Below are 17480 nucleotides of genomic sequence, written 5' to 3'. Positions count from 1 at the left end.
TGTTTTATTCACAAAGTGAACATAAGATGCAGTAGGGAGCTAATTTTAAATGAATCAATTTCAACCAGGCAGATACGATGTGTTAGTTTGAGGTGTATACACTAAATGTGCTGTAATGGCAATAACAAGCTTGTTGCTATAAGTAATGCAGTGTTGTTGTGTATGTAAAGGCACTCAGTGTCTGCTCCATGTAATTTACTACAGAATGTGCATCACAGGGCTGTGTTTGTGTTCAAAGAGAGCAGTGAAGTCAGTGTTTCCACAGGGATATCTTGTCTGCAGAATTTCTTGATACTGGTGGGGGGCATCCAGATAACAAACAGCTGGGAGACACACACACACACACACACACACGTACGTACGTACACACACACACACACACACACACACACACACACACACACACACACACACACACACACACACACACACACACACACACACACACACACACACACACACACACACACACACACACACACACACACACACACACACACACACACACACACACACACACACACACACACACACACACACACACACACACACACACACACACACACACACACACACACACACACACACACACACTAAAAGGCTCTCCATGCCTGTGCCAGAGGGAAATGGGAAGCGTGCATGTGCTTACATTAAAGGGAGGTACTTTCCGATCAAACTGTCCAGTGTGTGTGTGTGTGTGTGTGTGTGTGTGTGTGTGTGTGTGTGTGTGTGTGTGTGTGTGTGTGTGTTTGTTTTGGTCCATCCAGACGAGCTCTGCAGTGAGCAGATGCCCTTAAGATGGTGAAGCATTAGTCAGCGCTGCTCACTAACCATCAGCAGCTGATACTGACGACAGTGGAGAACACCAGGTATCCTCAAATAACTTCAGAGCTGCTTCAACTTACAGACCAGCACTTGCAAAGTGATGTGTATTCATTCAGGGACATTTTGTTGTTAACTAACCATGCTTTAACAATGTCTAAAATACACATGTTTCACTTTGCTTTACTTTTTGATTACTCTAAAATCGATTCCCAATTTAGCAAAAGTAAGTCAATAACTTCTTATTTTGGAATACAACTTGAGTATTTTCTATCATTTGCACTGATTGACAGTTGGGCAACAACAGCATCAGAGCATTAAGACAAAGGTTATTAATTATAAAACAGTAGTTTCAAGTGGCATGTGTGTATGACAAATATATGTAATGTTTAACAACATGTAAAACTTTATTGCTGTCTTGAATATGATGACACTAAACAGAGTATATATGACCAGCATTGGATCATTATAGGCTAAGGTTATAAATGTTAAATATTGAAAGAAACAATATTTAGGAGGCTTTATCCAAAAACCTACTTGTAGCTTTCCAGCTGGCGTGCAGAGGAAACGGTGAGGAAGCTATCTGTTCTGGGGTTGTAGACCAGCGGGCCGGGCAACAAGAAACCAGGGAGGAACCTGCCGAAGGAGTAGCTGTCCTGCTCAAAGAACATTAGCATGCCGTCCATAGACTGGATACACAGGGAGTGGTGACCTGAGAGAGGGGGAGACAATTCAGTCATTTCTATCCTATAAAGACAAAGAAGAAGTTTGAATGTTAAAGAAAAAATATGGAATTCTTCCTTCTAGGTATAAAGTGGCTTGTTGCTGAGGTCTACAGACAGATATCTTGCTTTGTTATCCAAAAAAACCAAACAGGTTTATTACTAGTATGTACCTGCCTCTTTAAATGGGAATTTTAGGTATTTTTCAACCTGGACCCTATGTATTTCCCTATGTATCTGTGTCTAAGTAACTAATGAGAGCCACTTTTGTACGTACTGTAATAACCACGCAATAACCAACATTCAATGTACATCCACTAAAAGTGCTTGTTTTGCCACTGACAGGCTCAGATTGCTATTTTTAGTATCTGACTGTATGTCGGACAGATGGTGAAGTCTCGTTCTGCAGTCTCGTGAGATGACATGCTGCTGGAAGACATCGTGCGTAACTTGGGTGTAAGAGAGAGAGAAGCTCAGGAGAGTTTCTTGTAAAGTCTAGCTTAGTGTTTATAATAAAAACAATGGTTTGCGTTTGTGCATTTCCGAAGTGTGTCAACAGAATATGGTGTTACACAACTGAAGTTGCTGCTAGTTGTGCTACGAATCGATCCTAACGCTTCAGGTACACTGCGATGTGCAGTGAAGAGCTGCAGACAGAGCAGAGACAGGATAATGCTATTAGCTAAAGTTATTGTGTTGACCTGCATCAGTAGCTACACAGGAAAGCATAGCAGGATAACTACAACTTCACCATCGTTCCATTATGTAGTCTGACACTTTTAATAACAATCTAAGACTGTCAGTGGTAAAAACAAGCATGTTGCCGCCCCGTTGGATTACAATGCAGCCAAGTTTGTGGCTGATCTCACTCACAATTGTTGACGAGCTTAGAAGTCATTTGACATAGTGGCAAAATAGGGGAATCGCATTTCCATATTCTGTTTCATGGCAACTCTGACTCTGCTGTTTTAAAAATGTTGAGTATTTAAACACAAGCACTAACGATCCATAAAGACGTTCAGGGCTTCTGTTTCATTTCAGCCGTGATGTCGTGTTGTGCTATGAGGTGCGTTTCTCCCTCTGGCTGAATCTGATATCTCCATTAACACCTACACCTACACACACACACACACACACACACACACACACACACACGGCTCTGGGCATGAATGCGTACAAGAGTGTGTGTTTGTTCAGAAAGACCTGATGTAGGACATACTAAACCCTAACACACACACACAGCAACACACACAGGGCCATAAAGCAGTGTGGCTGTGTGACCAGAGAACTATAATTAGGCCTCAACGCGCTATTAAAACTCACACTGCCATCAACTAGAGGTCAGAGAGACAGCCACCTACAGTGCAACACACACACACACACACACACACACACACACTCAATATCTATCACCAAGGATTTAGACAGAAAAGCTGCCCACTCCTACACACCTATTCTGTGTAAACACATGTGTTTGCCTGTGTCTGAGAGATGAGCGGAGTTCAGGGTGGCCGTTAACACGCTTAAGGACACCGCAGACACGCCGTGAAGTGCGCGTGTGTGTGTGTGTGTGTGTGTGTGTGTGTGTGTGTGTGTGTGTGTGTATGTGTGTGTGTGTGTGCTTAATACTCAAATGATAATGAAACAACAGCAACACAGGTGTGTGTGGGTTTGTGCACCAGGTACTAAGGAAAAGTTCTTTGAAACACAGTGTTTCTTGGAGAACAGACATCTTCTCTTCAGCTCACAACGGCCAGAGTATCTGCTGTGTTTGTTACTGATCTAAATGTGGAAAATCTCTGGAAGTACACAAGCTCCAGTCATTTGAAGTGTTGACATGCATATTAGCACTGAGGGGTTGTGTATTATGATTGTGTTCATTGTTTTTTCTTAGAATGTTTTTGTGCGTTTGTATTTCTGTCTGTAAGTTGCATATCTGGAGAACAGTTCATTATATCTACCTCACACTTAGAGGTGATCATAGGATCCACTAATGAAAGCACTTGTTGCTTCTCTGCTGAGTATTCTGATCTGTGTGTCTGTGGAGACATTCCCTCTGTAATTGGAAATACGTCGTCATGTTAGTCAAGCTGCTGGCAGCAGTTGGTCTGCTAGTGGAGCTCGTACCTGCCAGTTATGCTGCGTTCACTTGTAAAAGGAAATCTGGAACTTCCAACTTGTAGGCTTGTAGTAAGGGCAGACGTGTAACAGGAGTGTGTGTGTGTGTGTGTGTGTGTGTGTGTGTGTGTGTGTGTGTGTGTGTGTGTGTGTGTGTGTGTGTGTGTGTGTGTGTCTGGATTTTAGAGGGTAACATAAAGGTGACAGGCCGGGAGTAGAGAGGTGAACGTGTGCCAATAAAATTTTGCAAAAGACCAAAAAAAAGTCAACACACATAGCGACAAAATTACAAGATGGAGGCTCGCCTGCAGTTACATCTTACCGTCAAAGAGGCCGGTAGAAACAACATATCAAATCTCACGGATTATGACTTAAGTACACTAGTGAAATTGAAAGTTAAAACCAACTTTACTGATTTAGGCCTACGGTGACCTGAATGACAACATATTTCATGATGCTTTGGTTACAACCTAAATTATATACAACCATGTTTCCTTTAGTCAGGACTCCAGAAGCAGCTGGACACCTCCCATACAATCACTTTCTTCAGATATCTGGTGGTCATTTCCCACCCTGAAAGCAGCATGAGGGTATAATAAAAAACATAGAGAGTCTGATGCGGCACTATATCATCAATAATAAGAAAAGTGCTACATGCTGAAAATGAGAGCCAGGCTGTGCTATAATAGCAACTGTGCATGTGTAATTTCACACGCCCACGCCCAGGTATTACGTGTCAAAAGAGCCCTGTATGAGAGCGCCGCTGCTCAGACACAGTGGAGGAAACGGACCTGTATTAGTGTCATTAATAAGACATGTTGAACAAGCACACAGAGCAGCCAACAAAGCACAGAGGCTGGCCGCACACCGCAGTGGGCAGAGCCTCGCCTCCGTGAGTGAGTGAGAGAGAGGAGTGTGGAGGTACATGTGGATGTGTGTGTCCATGCACATGGCAGTTTGTTTTATTCTTCTGGCCAGAGCTTGACAAGGCCAGTCCAGTGTGTGTGTGTGTGTCTGTGTGCGTGTGCGTGTGCGTGTGTGTGTGTGTGTGTGTGTGTGTGTGAGAGAGTGTGGCCTGAATGTGACCCAAACCCAAAGGGAGCGCAGCTATTACAGCAGTATTAGTACAGAGCTGCTATTACAGTGCCTACAGCACTGCTAAATGGCTGCTATTATAGACCTACACACACTCACTCACACACACACACACACACACACACACACACACACACACACACACACACACACACACACAAACGTCTAAGACACAACTTGTAAAAACACTCCTGCATACACACACACAAGCAAACACTTTGAAAATTGGAGAGCAGAGTGCAGTCGCACACACACGCACATGCACGCTATATATAACACATGAACCATATATAACACAACTATAAATTCGGACATCACTCTGTTCTCTAGTAAACAAGTGTGCTTCTCTGTGGATATCCATATTTCTGTATTTATTTGTACCGAGGTGTGCGCTTTTGCATGTGTCTGCAAATCATTAGGGTTGTGCGTGAGTGTGCTGCAGCAAATCAACCGTGAGATCAGCTCATTTCCATGTAAATTGTGTGAAACACTGAGGAAAGCTGAAACACAGAGCGGCTTCCCCGACTTTAAACGTTTCACATGACCTTAACAGGGACGAGACAAATTAACCAACCACTTCTGTCCACAACGTCAAATAAAATGTGCAGCTACAACAGTCAAATGAAGGAAGCAAAGACTGTAGGACAGGCAGCTGGAAAATGTATGTGTTAAGGCAGTGGTTGTGAGATGAATCTAATGCAAAAGAAAAAACTACTCATGTAAGTTTTACAGCCTTATTCTTGATTTACCATTAAGAGGGCGATGAGGCTTCTATCTTATATAGGTCATTTAATGCATGTTACTAATTCAACTTCTTCCCCGGAGTTATTTGTGCTTTGTCGTCTCGCAGGTCTCTGCTGATGGTGGTGGTGCCTGCTGCCGTGGTCCTGCACGACGCTTCCTGCTGCTATTATAATCTATCACCTTAGCTGTGCTTGTTTCTACTATTCTGCTGTATTAACTGCCATAACATATAAGTCATATTCACATTACTATAGATATTAATATAGTTACTGGAAGTGTGTCTGTCTCTGTCCATCTGTCTGTCTTTTCTCTCTTTCTCTCTCCTTGTCTTCCTCTCCGGTGCAGACAGATGTCCGTCCTCCACAGAGCTGGGTCTGTCTGACGTTCCTGCCTGTTATAGGGAAGGTTGTCGTTGCCACCGTACTCTACGGGGGAATTGTTGGGTCCATGTTAATCATAAATAAGTCATAGAGTGTGGTCTTTACCTAGTTTGTAAAGAGTCCTGAGATAACTTTGGTTATGATTTGGCACTATAAATAAAATTGAATTGAATATATATATATATATATATATATATATATATATATATATATATATTTATATATATATATATATATTTATATATATAAAGTATATCCCTACAGGAAAGCAAATGTATCGAAAGTGAAAATGGAGCTATTCAAACTGTAAATCACCTCTTTTATGACATTTTTACTGTTTAGTTCCTTAACATTTATTTTGGTTTGGTTCTACTAATATTTAAATTTCATTTATTTTTTCTAATTTCTTTCTGCTTTTGACTGAAATTGTTTTGGGGATCTACTTTGTAGGTTATTTATCTTGGTAGTGTGATACTGCTTTTTGATATTGTAGATCTACAGCAAAAAGTCCAAGAGTCACCTGGTTTATTTAAACCGCTGGAGTGTCCTGAATCGCTAGCAGATCCAGAGCTGCTGTTCTGTAGCTGAACTCTGACCTCCCGCTTGAGAGGTGGTTCTAAAAAGGGAATTTCCCCGCTAGAGGCAATACAAGAAACCATTCATTCAATTTTAGGGAACTGGCAAATGCATGGCCTGCACTGCCATCTAGTGGTGACAACGGGGAAAAGCAGGGGAGAGGATGACATCAATTAGAGTGGAGAGGAGACTTAATTTGCATACATACAGTATATGTTTGTGTGTGTGTGTGTGTGTGTGTGTGTGTGTGTGTGTGTGTGTGTGTGTGTGTGTGTGTGTGTGTGTGTGTGTGTGTGTGTGTGTGTGTGTGTGTGTGTGTGTGTGTGTGTGTGTGTGTAGGCTCATTGCAGAAGAGAGTGCTCACATGACATCTTCTAAACTTGCTTCACAGTGTGGTACAACCAGAAAACAGCACGTGGAAACTCACAGACACACTTACAGGTTCATGATACGCACGTGCTTTCACCAAAGGCTAAGGTATTGGTTTTAATGAGCCCACACTGTTCTTTCTATCACTCAAACACACACACACACTCTGTAAACACGGAGTGGATGAAGGGTCCATCATGCCAGGCCAGAGTCTGGCCATTTCTCTCCGCACACACGCACACACACCTTGACAATACAGCCTTTATTTGGAAATGCCCTTTTTTCTGCTTTGAAGGGGGTTCCCCGTGTGTGCGTGTATGTGTGTCTGTCTACAGTATATGTGTGTTTTTCTTGGATGCAGACTATTCAAGGGCTTTCCCCTACTTGGTTTTTCCAAAAGCCCAATTGACTGGAGAGAGTGCAGCTATATGACCCCTCTCTCTCTCTCTTTCCATCCTTCACTCCTCTCAGAGACTTTTATAGTTTTATGTATTTGTTCAGTGCTGCCAATTACCAACCACTTTTGCCAAGGCACGCACGCGCGCGCACGCACGCACGCACACACACACACACACACACACACACACACACACACACACACACACACACACACACACACACACACACACACACACACACACACACACACACACACACACACACACACACACACACACACACACACACACACACACACACACACACACACACACACACACACACACACACACACACACACACACACACACACACACACACACACACACACACACACACACACACACACACACACACACACACACACTACTTGTACATGAATACTTGTGAGGACGCTCACTGACATAATGCATTCAAGTCTTAAGCCTCCAAAAGCAATTTAAAAGGAATCCAGCCCTAAGTGAGGACTGGTCTGTTGGTCTGTTGCAAAAATGTCCTGACGCCCAAGATTAAAACATTCAAGATTCTCACAAAGATAGATGTACAAAAGTGTGCACATACACACATCTAGTAAAACGGTAAAACAACTTTCTACCAGCCATTGTTCCCCGTGGATATAGCGTTTAAAAATCATCCCGTGGTCTTTTTCAGCACTTACACACATTTACACAGTTTTTTTTGTGTATGAAGTATTAATGTAGAAATCCGGTAGAGTCGCTAACAGCCAGACGTGGCTAACACTGATTAGCTCGGGGCAGTACGGTGAAGGCATTAAAACATATTTTATAACCACTAATACTGTTTAAAATAACACCAAACCTCTGCAGTAGTGTGAGAAGAGTCCTTACACAGAAAACAAAGCAGCAATGGGCTCCTTCCTTTTGGATTGACTATGAGAGGAGCTGGTACAGGGGCCAGTAGGTAAATCTTTCAAAACACTCTTTTAATAAATCTGGGTTTACTAACTACGTTATTGGTGCTTTGTTTTCTGTGTAAGGACTCTTCTCATGCTACTGCAGAGGTTCGGTGTTATTTTAAACAGTATTAGTGGTTAAAAAAGACGTTTTAATGCCTTCACCGCACTGTCCCGAGCTAATAAGCGTTAGCCACGTCCGGCTGTTAGCGACTCTACTCTGTGGCTTTTTTAATGTATGCAAGTGCCGAAAATGACCATGGTATGATTTTGCGCCGGAATTACACTTTAAATTCTGTCTTTGACCCGTAAATAAACTAATTTTTTTCTGATCATCTGGGTTAGTGCCAGTCTCTGGTTGTAATGATCAGTAAAATGGTACACGGCATTTTCTTCCCAGCACTGGACGTTGATGGCCACGCAACTTTCGGCTATCAATTTCTATTCCATAACTACTGACCAACAAAAACAATATATACAAGCTACACCCTCCTTATACTTCCTGGCTGCCCCTGATTGAATGAATGCTTTCATGTTGGTTGGCTTGTGGGTTGTCTGCTCCCGGATTTCAAGCTGGACCAACATGAGGGTTCAAAACCTTTTCTTATCTAAAACAGTTCACCGATATGTATTTCTGAAGACACTTTAGGGCAGAACCAAGCCATAAAAGTGCTGAATCTCTCTTTATTTTGGATGTTTTTCGGGAGTTTGCACAGGCGGCTAGACCTTAACTGTATGCAAATTAGAAGTAGCCAACGTGATGCCCTACCAGAATGCAATCTATGGCTGCTTACATAGACAATGAATGGGAAGCATGGATTGTGTGGACACATACCATAACATAGGCTGTGAATGTGTAAATAAGCCTGCTCACAGTCTCTAAAAAACAGGAAAGCATCTCAACTGTAAATTTAAAAAAAGCCTTAAAATGTCAGTCGTACCTGTGACCCCTCCAAAGGTGCCGTAGGTCATGTTGCAGGCTGTTCTCTGCAGGTTGTGTTCATAAACCAACTTCAGCTGGTACTGGTCGCCGTGCTCCACGTTCCCTGCGGTGCCTGCACAAACAGATCAGTTGTATGCTGTTGTTGAAGTTGACAGTTGTTCTCCCGAAACATGAATGATAAAAACAACCATTAAAAGGCTCTTTCAAAAGTGGGAGGAGATGCAGAAAAAACATTTGACTGCTTACTGCAGTTTCACTTGTGTGCATGTGTGTTACCTGAAACAGAGAAGACTGACAACTTCCTGGGGTGAAGAACAGCCAGATGAAGAAGCTCTGAACACCTGAAAAGAGAGCCAAAGATACACTGTAACACAACAGTTACGACACAACAACAATCAAATTAATGCTTATGACGGAATATATACATTCTTCTTTTTTTACATTCAAAGCTTCTGGAGGTTTTTCAATAAAGCTTAAAATGTCTGTCAAATTATATTTTGACGTCATCGCCTTTATCAAAAATGGTAATTTGAATGATTGATTCAACAGATGACTTAGTGTTTGTTTGTTTATATTAAATCAATATGATCTTTTTATTTGTTTTTCTAAATACTTAAGAGATTTACTATAATAGTGTTCGAGGCACAACAGAGTTTATGTTATTGTGGTTGTGTAAATGTAATTTATGTTGCTGTGTGACCGCCCCATTAATACATACGTGCCTCCCAAGTTTTTTACCGCAGTGAAAATGTTGTTCCTGAAGACTAAAAGCAGAACATTCGGTTAGATAAAAACATGTTGTGAATTCTGGAAACGATTACACCTTCAGTATCTTTTTTATTGTAAGTTTGGATTTTTGGACCAGCGTGTAACTCTAGCTGGTGGATATTCAGTTTCATGCCCTAAGCAAAGCAGATGCTTCCTGCCACTGTGGTTGAGCCTGTGTCCTCCGCTAAAGGGTGGTACCTTTAATTTTTGAACCCATAAAATAGTCATACTTCTAAAATAATTACTGTAACAGCTGGTAGATTTCTTTAACCTTGGCTTTTGGTTGAGGTGTAGATTATGGTCCCAGTGATGCTGATCCTAGATTTTCACTTATTTACTTTACCACAAACAGATGGAATCTATCCACTCTTTGGACCCAGAACAACTGCCGTCTCACTGATTTTCAACCACTGTTGTAATGTTTGTCGAGAGAAGAACAACAAGGGAGGAGAAAACTGGATCCCAAGAGCTTTCTTTCTTCCTTGGAAAACCACTCAGTGCTGAAACAAAGCCTTTCCCCATCTGCCCACGTTGGTCTGCTCCTGACAATATTTACAACGTGTTTCTCTGTCGAGGGCCAGCCTCCAACATGCCCACACCGTCTCTGAAGAATGCTTTGCCGAAAAAACCGCAGGTAACTAAGCACGATGTCTTCCAAACAGACTGATTAGGTTAGATTCTGCTTCCAGCGTGATGACGTGGGAAGTCTTCGAGACAAACCACCAGAGCTGTTCCCACAAACCTCGCTTGTGCACCCACAGTGGGGTGACAGGAGGTACAGTGTTCAGATTAAAGTCCCATGTCAGTCTGCCAGGGTGAGGGTTTCAATGCCTTGTGTAGTTTCATAGAAAGGGGATCCATTATGCCTAATTTACTGAATATAATTAAGACTGGCTTCAAGAACTGAGTGCAGAACTCTCATCACAGCAACAATAACTGCTAACTTAAGTGCTTGGCAGATGCAGACAGATTTTGCATAACTGTTGTGCAACACACTGTGACAGTCAAAAGGATATTTAAGGTAGATCGCCTTCACCTGATGTGACGACCAAAAACATGCCGCACTAAAAACATACAATGCTCTTTATTGGTAGGAGGCATTTTGTTGTAGTAATGGTAGAACAATACAACCCAGAACGTCCAGTTTAAGAAAGAGTTCATTGAGTTTGACATTCCAGACGTCCAAACACTGCACAGCCGTTTGTTTTCCTGTGAGGATGGATTTTACAATTCTGGAAGTTCCTCACAGTAACAACAAATGTATCCCCTGTTGCAATACATGCTGGGTAAAAAGCAGAATGATCACTATATCGCAGCAAAAGCTGGCCCAGGTTAAACACTTTTTGCCGTTTCGTAGTGGCCTCACTGAAATGAAGGGGGCAGGTGATGTTTTTCACACATTGCTAATGTGTGTCTGTCTTATTGTGAGCTGTGTGACACTTTGTGTGACACGTCTGGGTATTGCGATAGCATCCAGACATGGATATGTTGCATGTGGTTTTGTTCATATAATTTCCATAGTCTTGATTTTGTCATCTTTTATGAAACATTCAGCAATGTTCAATGTAAAAATCTTCCCCTATATGTTTAAGTAAAGAGTGTAAAAGTATTTTATGTGAACCCCTTTATCACCCGTGTGCCTGCCATCTTGAAGATTAGAGCAAGGCATAAACCATGAACAATAAACAAAAAAGGGACAAAAATCTTAATAAAAGGGCACAAGGCTCAATGTTCCTTTTCCTGCTTAGCTAAATATAAAGTGTATAAAATTGTCCACCAAGTCACATCGCACCACTACCCTTGTCATTCCACATCATTCCTTTCCTCTCACTATCCTTCCTCTTCCCCATTTTCAAATAGTTTTGGCAAAATCATCTTCACTCAAAAAACATTTGCACATTTCACTTGGCCTTGATTCTGAGGGGGGCAGCTCTGAACATCCAATTATGCAGTACAATAACAAAGCAGGATAGGGGTAGTGGGTTCTGAAAGTTATGCGAGCAACTCAGTGGTTAGCCTGACATTATAAGCACAACTATGTTTGGGCTGCTGGGTGGCTGATAGTACGTGGTAAATCATGGCGAGGGAGAGAAACTCCTGACATGGTGGTTTGGGGTTAGCGTGCGACACAGAGGAATAAAAAGACATGTTAATGTGGTGGTAAGAAGGGATGGGTTTTCTATGAATGAAACAGCAGTGTTATGAGTTATGAATGGGCGTTTCTGCCTGGCAGTTTAAAGTAAGGCTTTATTATAAGCTATGAATGCTCAGAATTCACAGAAGGTCAAGACATACTGTAGAGTTGAAGAAAGAACTGTGACTCGTTCTCAGCCTGCAGCACACGTATGTAACACAAACACAGAAACTGTATGGCTGTTAGTGCGGCTTCAGTGCTCATACTAGCTGTCTATTTTAAAGTCCTGCAGTAGTCCAATATGTCCAAACCTGCAAACTCTGGAGCGGCGAAAAAAGGGACAAGATCCTAACGGGATTCATTTGCTCTGTGGAGCAGATCCCAGCTGACATTGGGCGTGAGGCGGGGTACACCCTAACATGTGCATGTCTTTGGGACAGTGGGAGGAAGTCGGAGAACCTGGAGAAAACCCACGCAGACACGGGGAAACCATGCAAACTCCACACAGAAGGGCCCCAACCCGCATTTGAACCTAGGACCCTCTTGCTGTGAGGCAAGTAGCAACAGTGCTAACCACCACAGCACTGTGCCGCCATATTTACTGTATATATATTTAAATAAATTATTTTAATTTAAAAGTACATTTGCTTTACATTTGAGGTTTACATTTGCTTTGCTGTCTGCACACTCTTTGTGCCTTTAGTTCTGTGGAAGAGTATAATCTGTGATTCGCACTAAGACAACAAGGGAGGGCTCTGCATTCGTGAGACAGTGATTTAAGTTTACTTCCTGCCAGAGACGTGAGGCTAATGCCAATTTGACCTACAAAACATTAACACAGGCAAAGGCCTCACATACACTGAAGCAGCTAGGAGGGCGGGAGAGATTAGCAACATTATCAATGATCCTGGTGTTAGAGCCTAGATCTGTGGTGACTTGATTTATATTTATCAGGAGTGGCATCGTGTAAATACTGATACTAAAAGTAGAACAAATTATACACATTAGTGTCTAAATACATACGTGTCCATTTGTATTTAGCATAACTTATAAAAACAGAAAATTGTGGCACAATGTTCTCACAATCACATTCCAAAATATGTATTTAATTTGCCGCCTGAAACATACACTCTGTCTAACCAAAACTGCACTTACTGCGTCTTAATCACACTGGTAAATTAAATGACACATTTCTTCATAGCGTATAGGTTATTTAGAGGACAAATATAACAATCTACAATCCAGCGTGTCCGCAGTACACATCTATTTTAACCCTCTGGTGACCCAGGTTTGTGCAATCTACTTACGAGACAAACTTGCCCACTTCCACCTGGATGATGGCGTTCTGAAGCTGGACTTCCAGAAGGAGGGCTTCGACCAGCCCTCCCTCGCTGGTCTTATTGGCATTTGGGGAGAATATCCGCAGCATCCCCATGTAGCTGCCCACCACCACCTTGTCTGCAAAGTTAGAAACATATTGGTTTTTTTAATCAACACAAAGCTGGACAACTATAATGCCAACTAATTAGTCTTAGCCACAAGTCCACACTGATGCTTCCTCAGGCAACACCCTGAAGCAGCTGGCTTTTAGCTTAAAAAGAGACACATAACATGACAATACATTGCATTCAATTGGCAGATGCTTTTGTCCAAAGTGTACTCAATCTACCAGTTAAGAGGTATATGTCACTGTGGTATGCCATGTGGTGGTTGGCGTGTCGCTTCCTCCCTACACACTGACCATGTCCGGTGCCGCTGTTGTCCACGTCTCCGACACACAAGCATCCCTGGTCAAACTCTTCCCCCTCGCCAAGTGCTGCCGACCACCAATCTCGGGCCTTGAACAGAGACATGCTGCCTCTGATTGGACAGAGAGAGAAAGACGGAGAAGAGAAGGGAAAGTGTTACACTCATGACATGCACAAGTTGATCTATTTGTTATCTGTCATTTTTCAGCGACTTATAGTCCCTCTAATTCATATGTAGCAGTACATTTAAGATAAACTATTGATTGACGAAAAGATGAAAAATAAACACATAGAAAAAAGTACTTTTAGCACAAAAGTGTCCTGTTCACTGAGGTAATAATAATAATAAAGAAGGGGGAATTGTTTGTTTTTTACTTCTGCTCCCAGATTTATCCTGCTGGCAAGGAATCAAACCACCAACTCTGGCCACTACATAACACTGGATAATCAGTTTAACCAGAGAGGCGGAGTTTGAGCCATTGGCATGGTGACAGCTTGGACCACACTGTGTACTTGTCCGTTGGCCCAAGAGGCTCTCAGCGGTCTGTGTACCACCACACTGTGATCAGCTGCAGCCAATGACAGACCAGAAGACCAATCACATGACTCCAGGATTCTGATTATGAGAGTTGAGGGGGAATGAGGAGGGATATAGGAGGGGGCAAGCAGCTTTTCTACTTGCTAAGTGCTGAGCAGGTGGAACAGGCAGATAATCCCTCCTATGTCCAGTGCATAGGAAGAGGATGTAAAAGGAATATTACATCTTATACTACCAATATATGTAAAAAAAAAAGAGTGTTGTTTAAAAAGTTTTGAGGGAGGCAGGCTGGAAGGAAGTATGGAGATTATCTGGATAGATTTTTAATTGATAAAACTAAAAATGATTACATGAATCAAATGCAGTAAAATGCCAAACATTTGCTACATTCACAAGAGCTGCTTGTTTTCTTCTCATGATAGAGTAATGCCAGTTGCAGCACTCCATGCAGCAGGTAGTATTTATTCTCCGCGTGTCAGCAGAGGGACGGGCAGCGGGCCATAATGGTGCAAATCCCTGTCCGGCCCTAGTCACCTACTATTCTCCTACAACTTTATTTCTAACAGGCTAATGGACTTACTATGTCATCTGCTGTGCTTTGTTGACTTTCCTTGGCACGGCCTGTTTATTCCATATCACTTGCCCTTTTTACAACTAAGCCAAACCAAAACAATTAGCTGTCCTAGTGCTTTCTGCAAGCATGAGGCTGGTCAAAAAATCTTAATAATAATTAATTAAATCAATAATTTCACTAAGGGGAGACTTAGATTGTCCATGTTTTCTTTATCTCACCACCTCGATCGGGGTATACATGTTCAGTGCCCTGTGACGGAAAGCACCCTGACCTCCCTACAGGCTTTGGGCTGGGGGATGTTGCTACCACACCTGTTTTACTTTTTTAATATTTGTTCTTTTATCCTTAAATTGAGGTGAGGTCTGTTGTATATGCCTGCGGCTTCTTGACGTCATTTTTTCATTATCTGACTTTTATGCAGTCTTAAGTGTGCAGATAAAATTAAAAAGGTATAAATAAAGAGAAAAACAAGTTTCCACATGCAGTGTCACATCAAGCAGTTGAGCACCACTTACAGAAAGTACCACTGTATAGACAAACATTCACACACTTCCTTACATATAACAAACAAATTATCATTGTCCTTTCTTATCATGGTTAATATAAAACATATTTGTTATAAGTTTACCATCACTACTATTATTTTCAGCATTTTGTGTATTTTGAAATCTTAATAACTTTATATCTTTATAACCAGAAGACCTTCCTATCCTCCCATCACAAGTCTTCATCACAGTTCTTTTCTCCCTGCATCAGTCAGACTTTACAATCAGCACTGCTTTCGCTGAACACACACACACACACACACACACACACACACACACACACACACACACACACACACACACACACACACACACACACACACACACACACACACACACACACACACACACACACACACACACACACACACACACACACACACACACACACACACACACACACACACACACACTTTTGACCAGTCTGTTCATTCATCTTTTTTTTGTTTTCCTGTCACTTGTCCTTTTATTCATTTATTTATTTATTTTGTGGCTATTTTTAACAGTTAATTTGTTTATTTTACGATTTACATACATGCAATTATTATATTCTGCATCTGTTATTGATGCTTTTGTTATTTGCACAATCCTCTTGTGCTGCTGTCACACTGCACATATTACCCCATGTGGAATAATAAAGGATTATCTTATTTTATTCCATTTAAAGTCAAACTACTATAGCGGTAATATCCACCTGTGATCCTTAAGTATTTCACAAATCATACACTTAAATAGTCTTTTAAATGGTTAAGGAGTATTTTTGAAAGACTTATTCAAACACTCAAGTAAGAGAAAGAGAAGCTCATTAGTTTAACTTCAATGTTGTGTACTCTTGGGCTTTAAAGGCACATGACCAAACACCTGTGGGTCTATTATTCTGCACGCAGGAGACTCCTGTTGTGTTAAACCAGTCCTCTATGACTGAGCAACGAAGTAAAGGAATCATACACACCTTTAAGAGCTGTTTAAAGTCGGTTACAAATCCAGCACAGGTAGGTTAGCTCGCAGCTAACGCTCTGAATTAACTTTAGCTTCGCTGGCTAAGTAGCTAGCTCTCCAAGTTACCTGGATATTAGCTAACAGGTCACGAGCCGTGTCGCTGCCGCTGTCACAAACTACAAACACATCCAGGTTTGTTCCGGGTTTCTCTTACCTTCACGTACTCGACCCACTCCGTAAAACGCCGGTGTTTTGTTGCTCCTCGTTCACACAAAAATCACATTTCTCAGCCTCTTGCTTGCAGCCATCGTCCTGTTGTCATGGCACTGACGCTCAACGGAGAAGCCGGGCGCTAGTGCGCAGGAGCGGAAATAGATGGGTTGCCGGGAAAATGAGTTTTGTTGAACTGGTGAAAACTAAATTACTGATTTCTAGCTGGGGCTGTAATATGGAGACTAAACATGACTTATGTCTCAATAAATAAATAAATAAATACATGCTGAAATAAATAGATGAATAAATAACTGTATAAATAAATGCTGAAATACATAAATAAATAAATCCATTAGTAAATGTATAAATAAATACAAGAAAACATAAATGAATGCAGAAATAAACAAATGTAGAAACAAATGCTGAAATAAATAAATGAATAAATTCATGCTGAAATCAATGAATACATCAATGAATGTATTAATAAATACATCTATAAAAACAGTAATAAATAAATAAATGTAGAAACAAATGCTGAAATAAATAAATAAATAAATAAATGAATGAATAAATTCATGCTGAACTCAATGAATACATCAATGAATGCATTAATAAATACATCTATAAAAACAGTAATAAATAAATAAATGAATAAATAAATAAACAAATGCTGAGCTGGTTAATGTGGCCCGGGAAAGGGAAGTTTGGGGTCCCCTGATAAAGCTGCTGCCCCCGCGACCCGACCCCGGATAAGCGGATGAAGATGAGATGAAATAAATGAATAACTAAATAAATAAATGTATATATACATGGGACCTCCTAACTCATTAACATATGGACACAGTAATGAATAAATAAACAAATGTAAGTGAACTAAAATGTAGAAATAAATGTTAAACAT

General features: G+C 41.3%; 1 protein-coding gene across 1 annotated transcript in view; it reads right to left on the bottom strand.

Annotated features, from left to right (window-relative positions):
- The window catches only part of bbs9 (Bardet-Biedl syndrome 9), a gene marked incomplete at both ends in the record, with an annotated part of 179718 nt that extends 165843 nt beyond the window's left edge, over positions 1–13875 (bottom strand). The window contains 5 exons of the mRNA XM_083917767.1: positions 1360–1534; positions 9119–9232; positions 9397–9461; positions 13330–13480; positions 13764–13875. Coding sequence (XP_083773893.1) covers positions 1360–1534; positions 9119–9232; positions 9397–9461; positions 13330–13480; positions 13764–13875 — 617 coding nt within the window. The remainder of the gene's footprint in view (positions 1–1359; positions 1535–9118; positions 9233–9396; positions 9462–13329; positions 13481–13763) is intronic.
- Between the last annotated feature and the right edge of the window lie 3605 nt (positions 13876–17480).

Source organism: Echiichthys vipera, assembly GCF_963691815.1.
Source record: "Echiichthys vipera genome assembly, chromosome: 8".
Taxonomy (NCBI): Eukaryota; Metazoa; Chordata; class Actinopteri; order Perciformes; family Trachinidae; genus Echiichthys; species Echiichthys vipera.
Note: the sequence above shows the minus strand (reverse complement) of the source record. Positions and strands in the feature narration are given on the sequence as shown.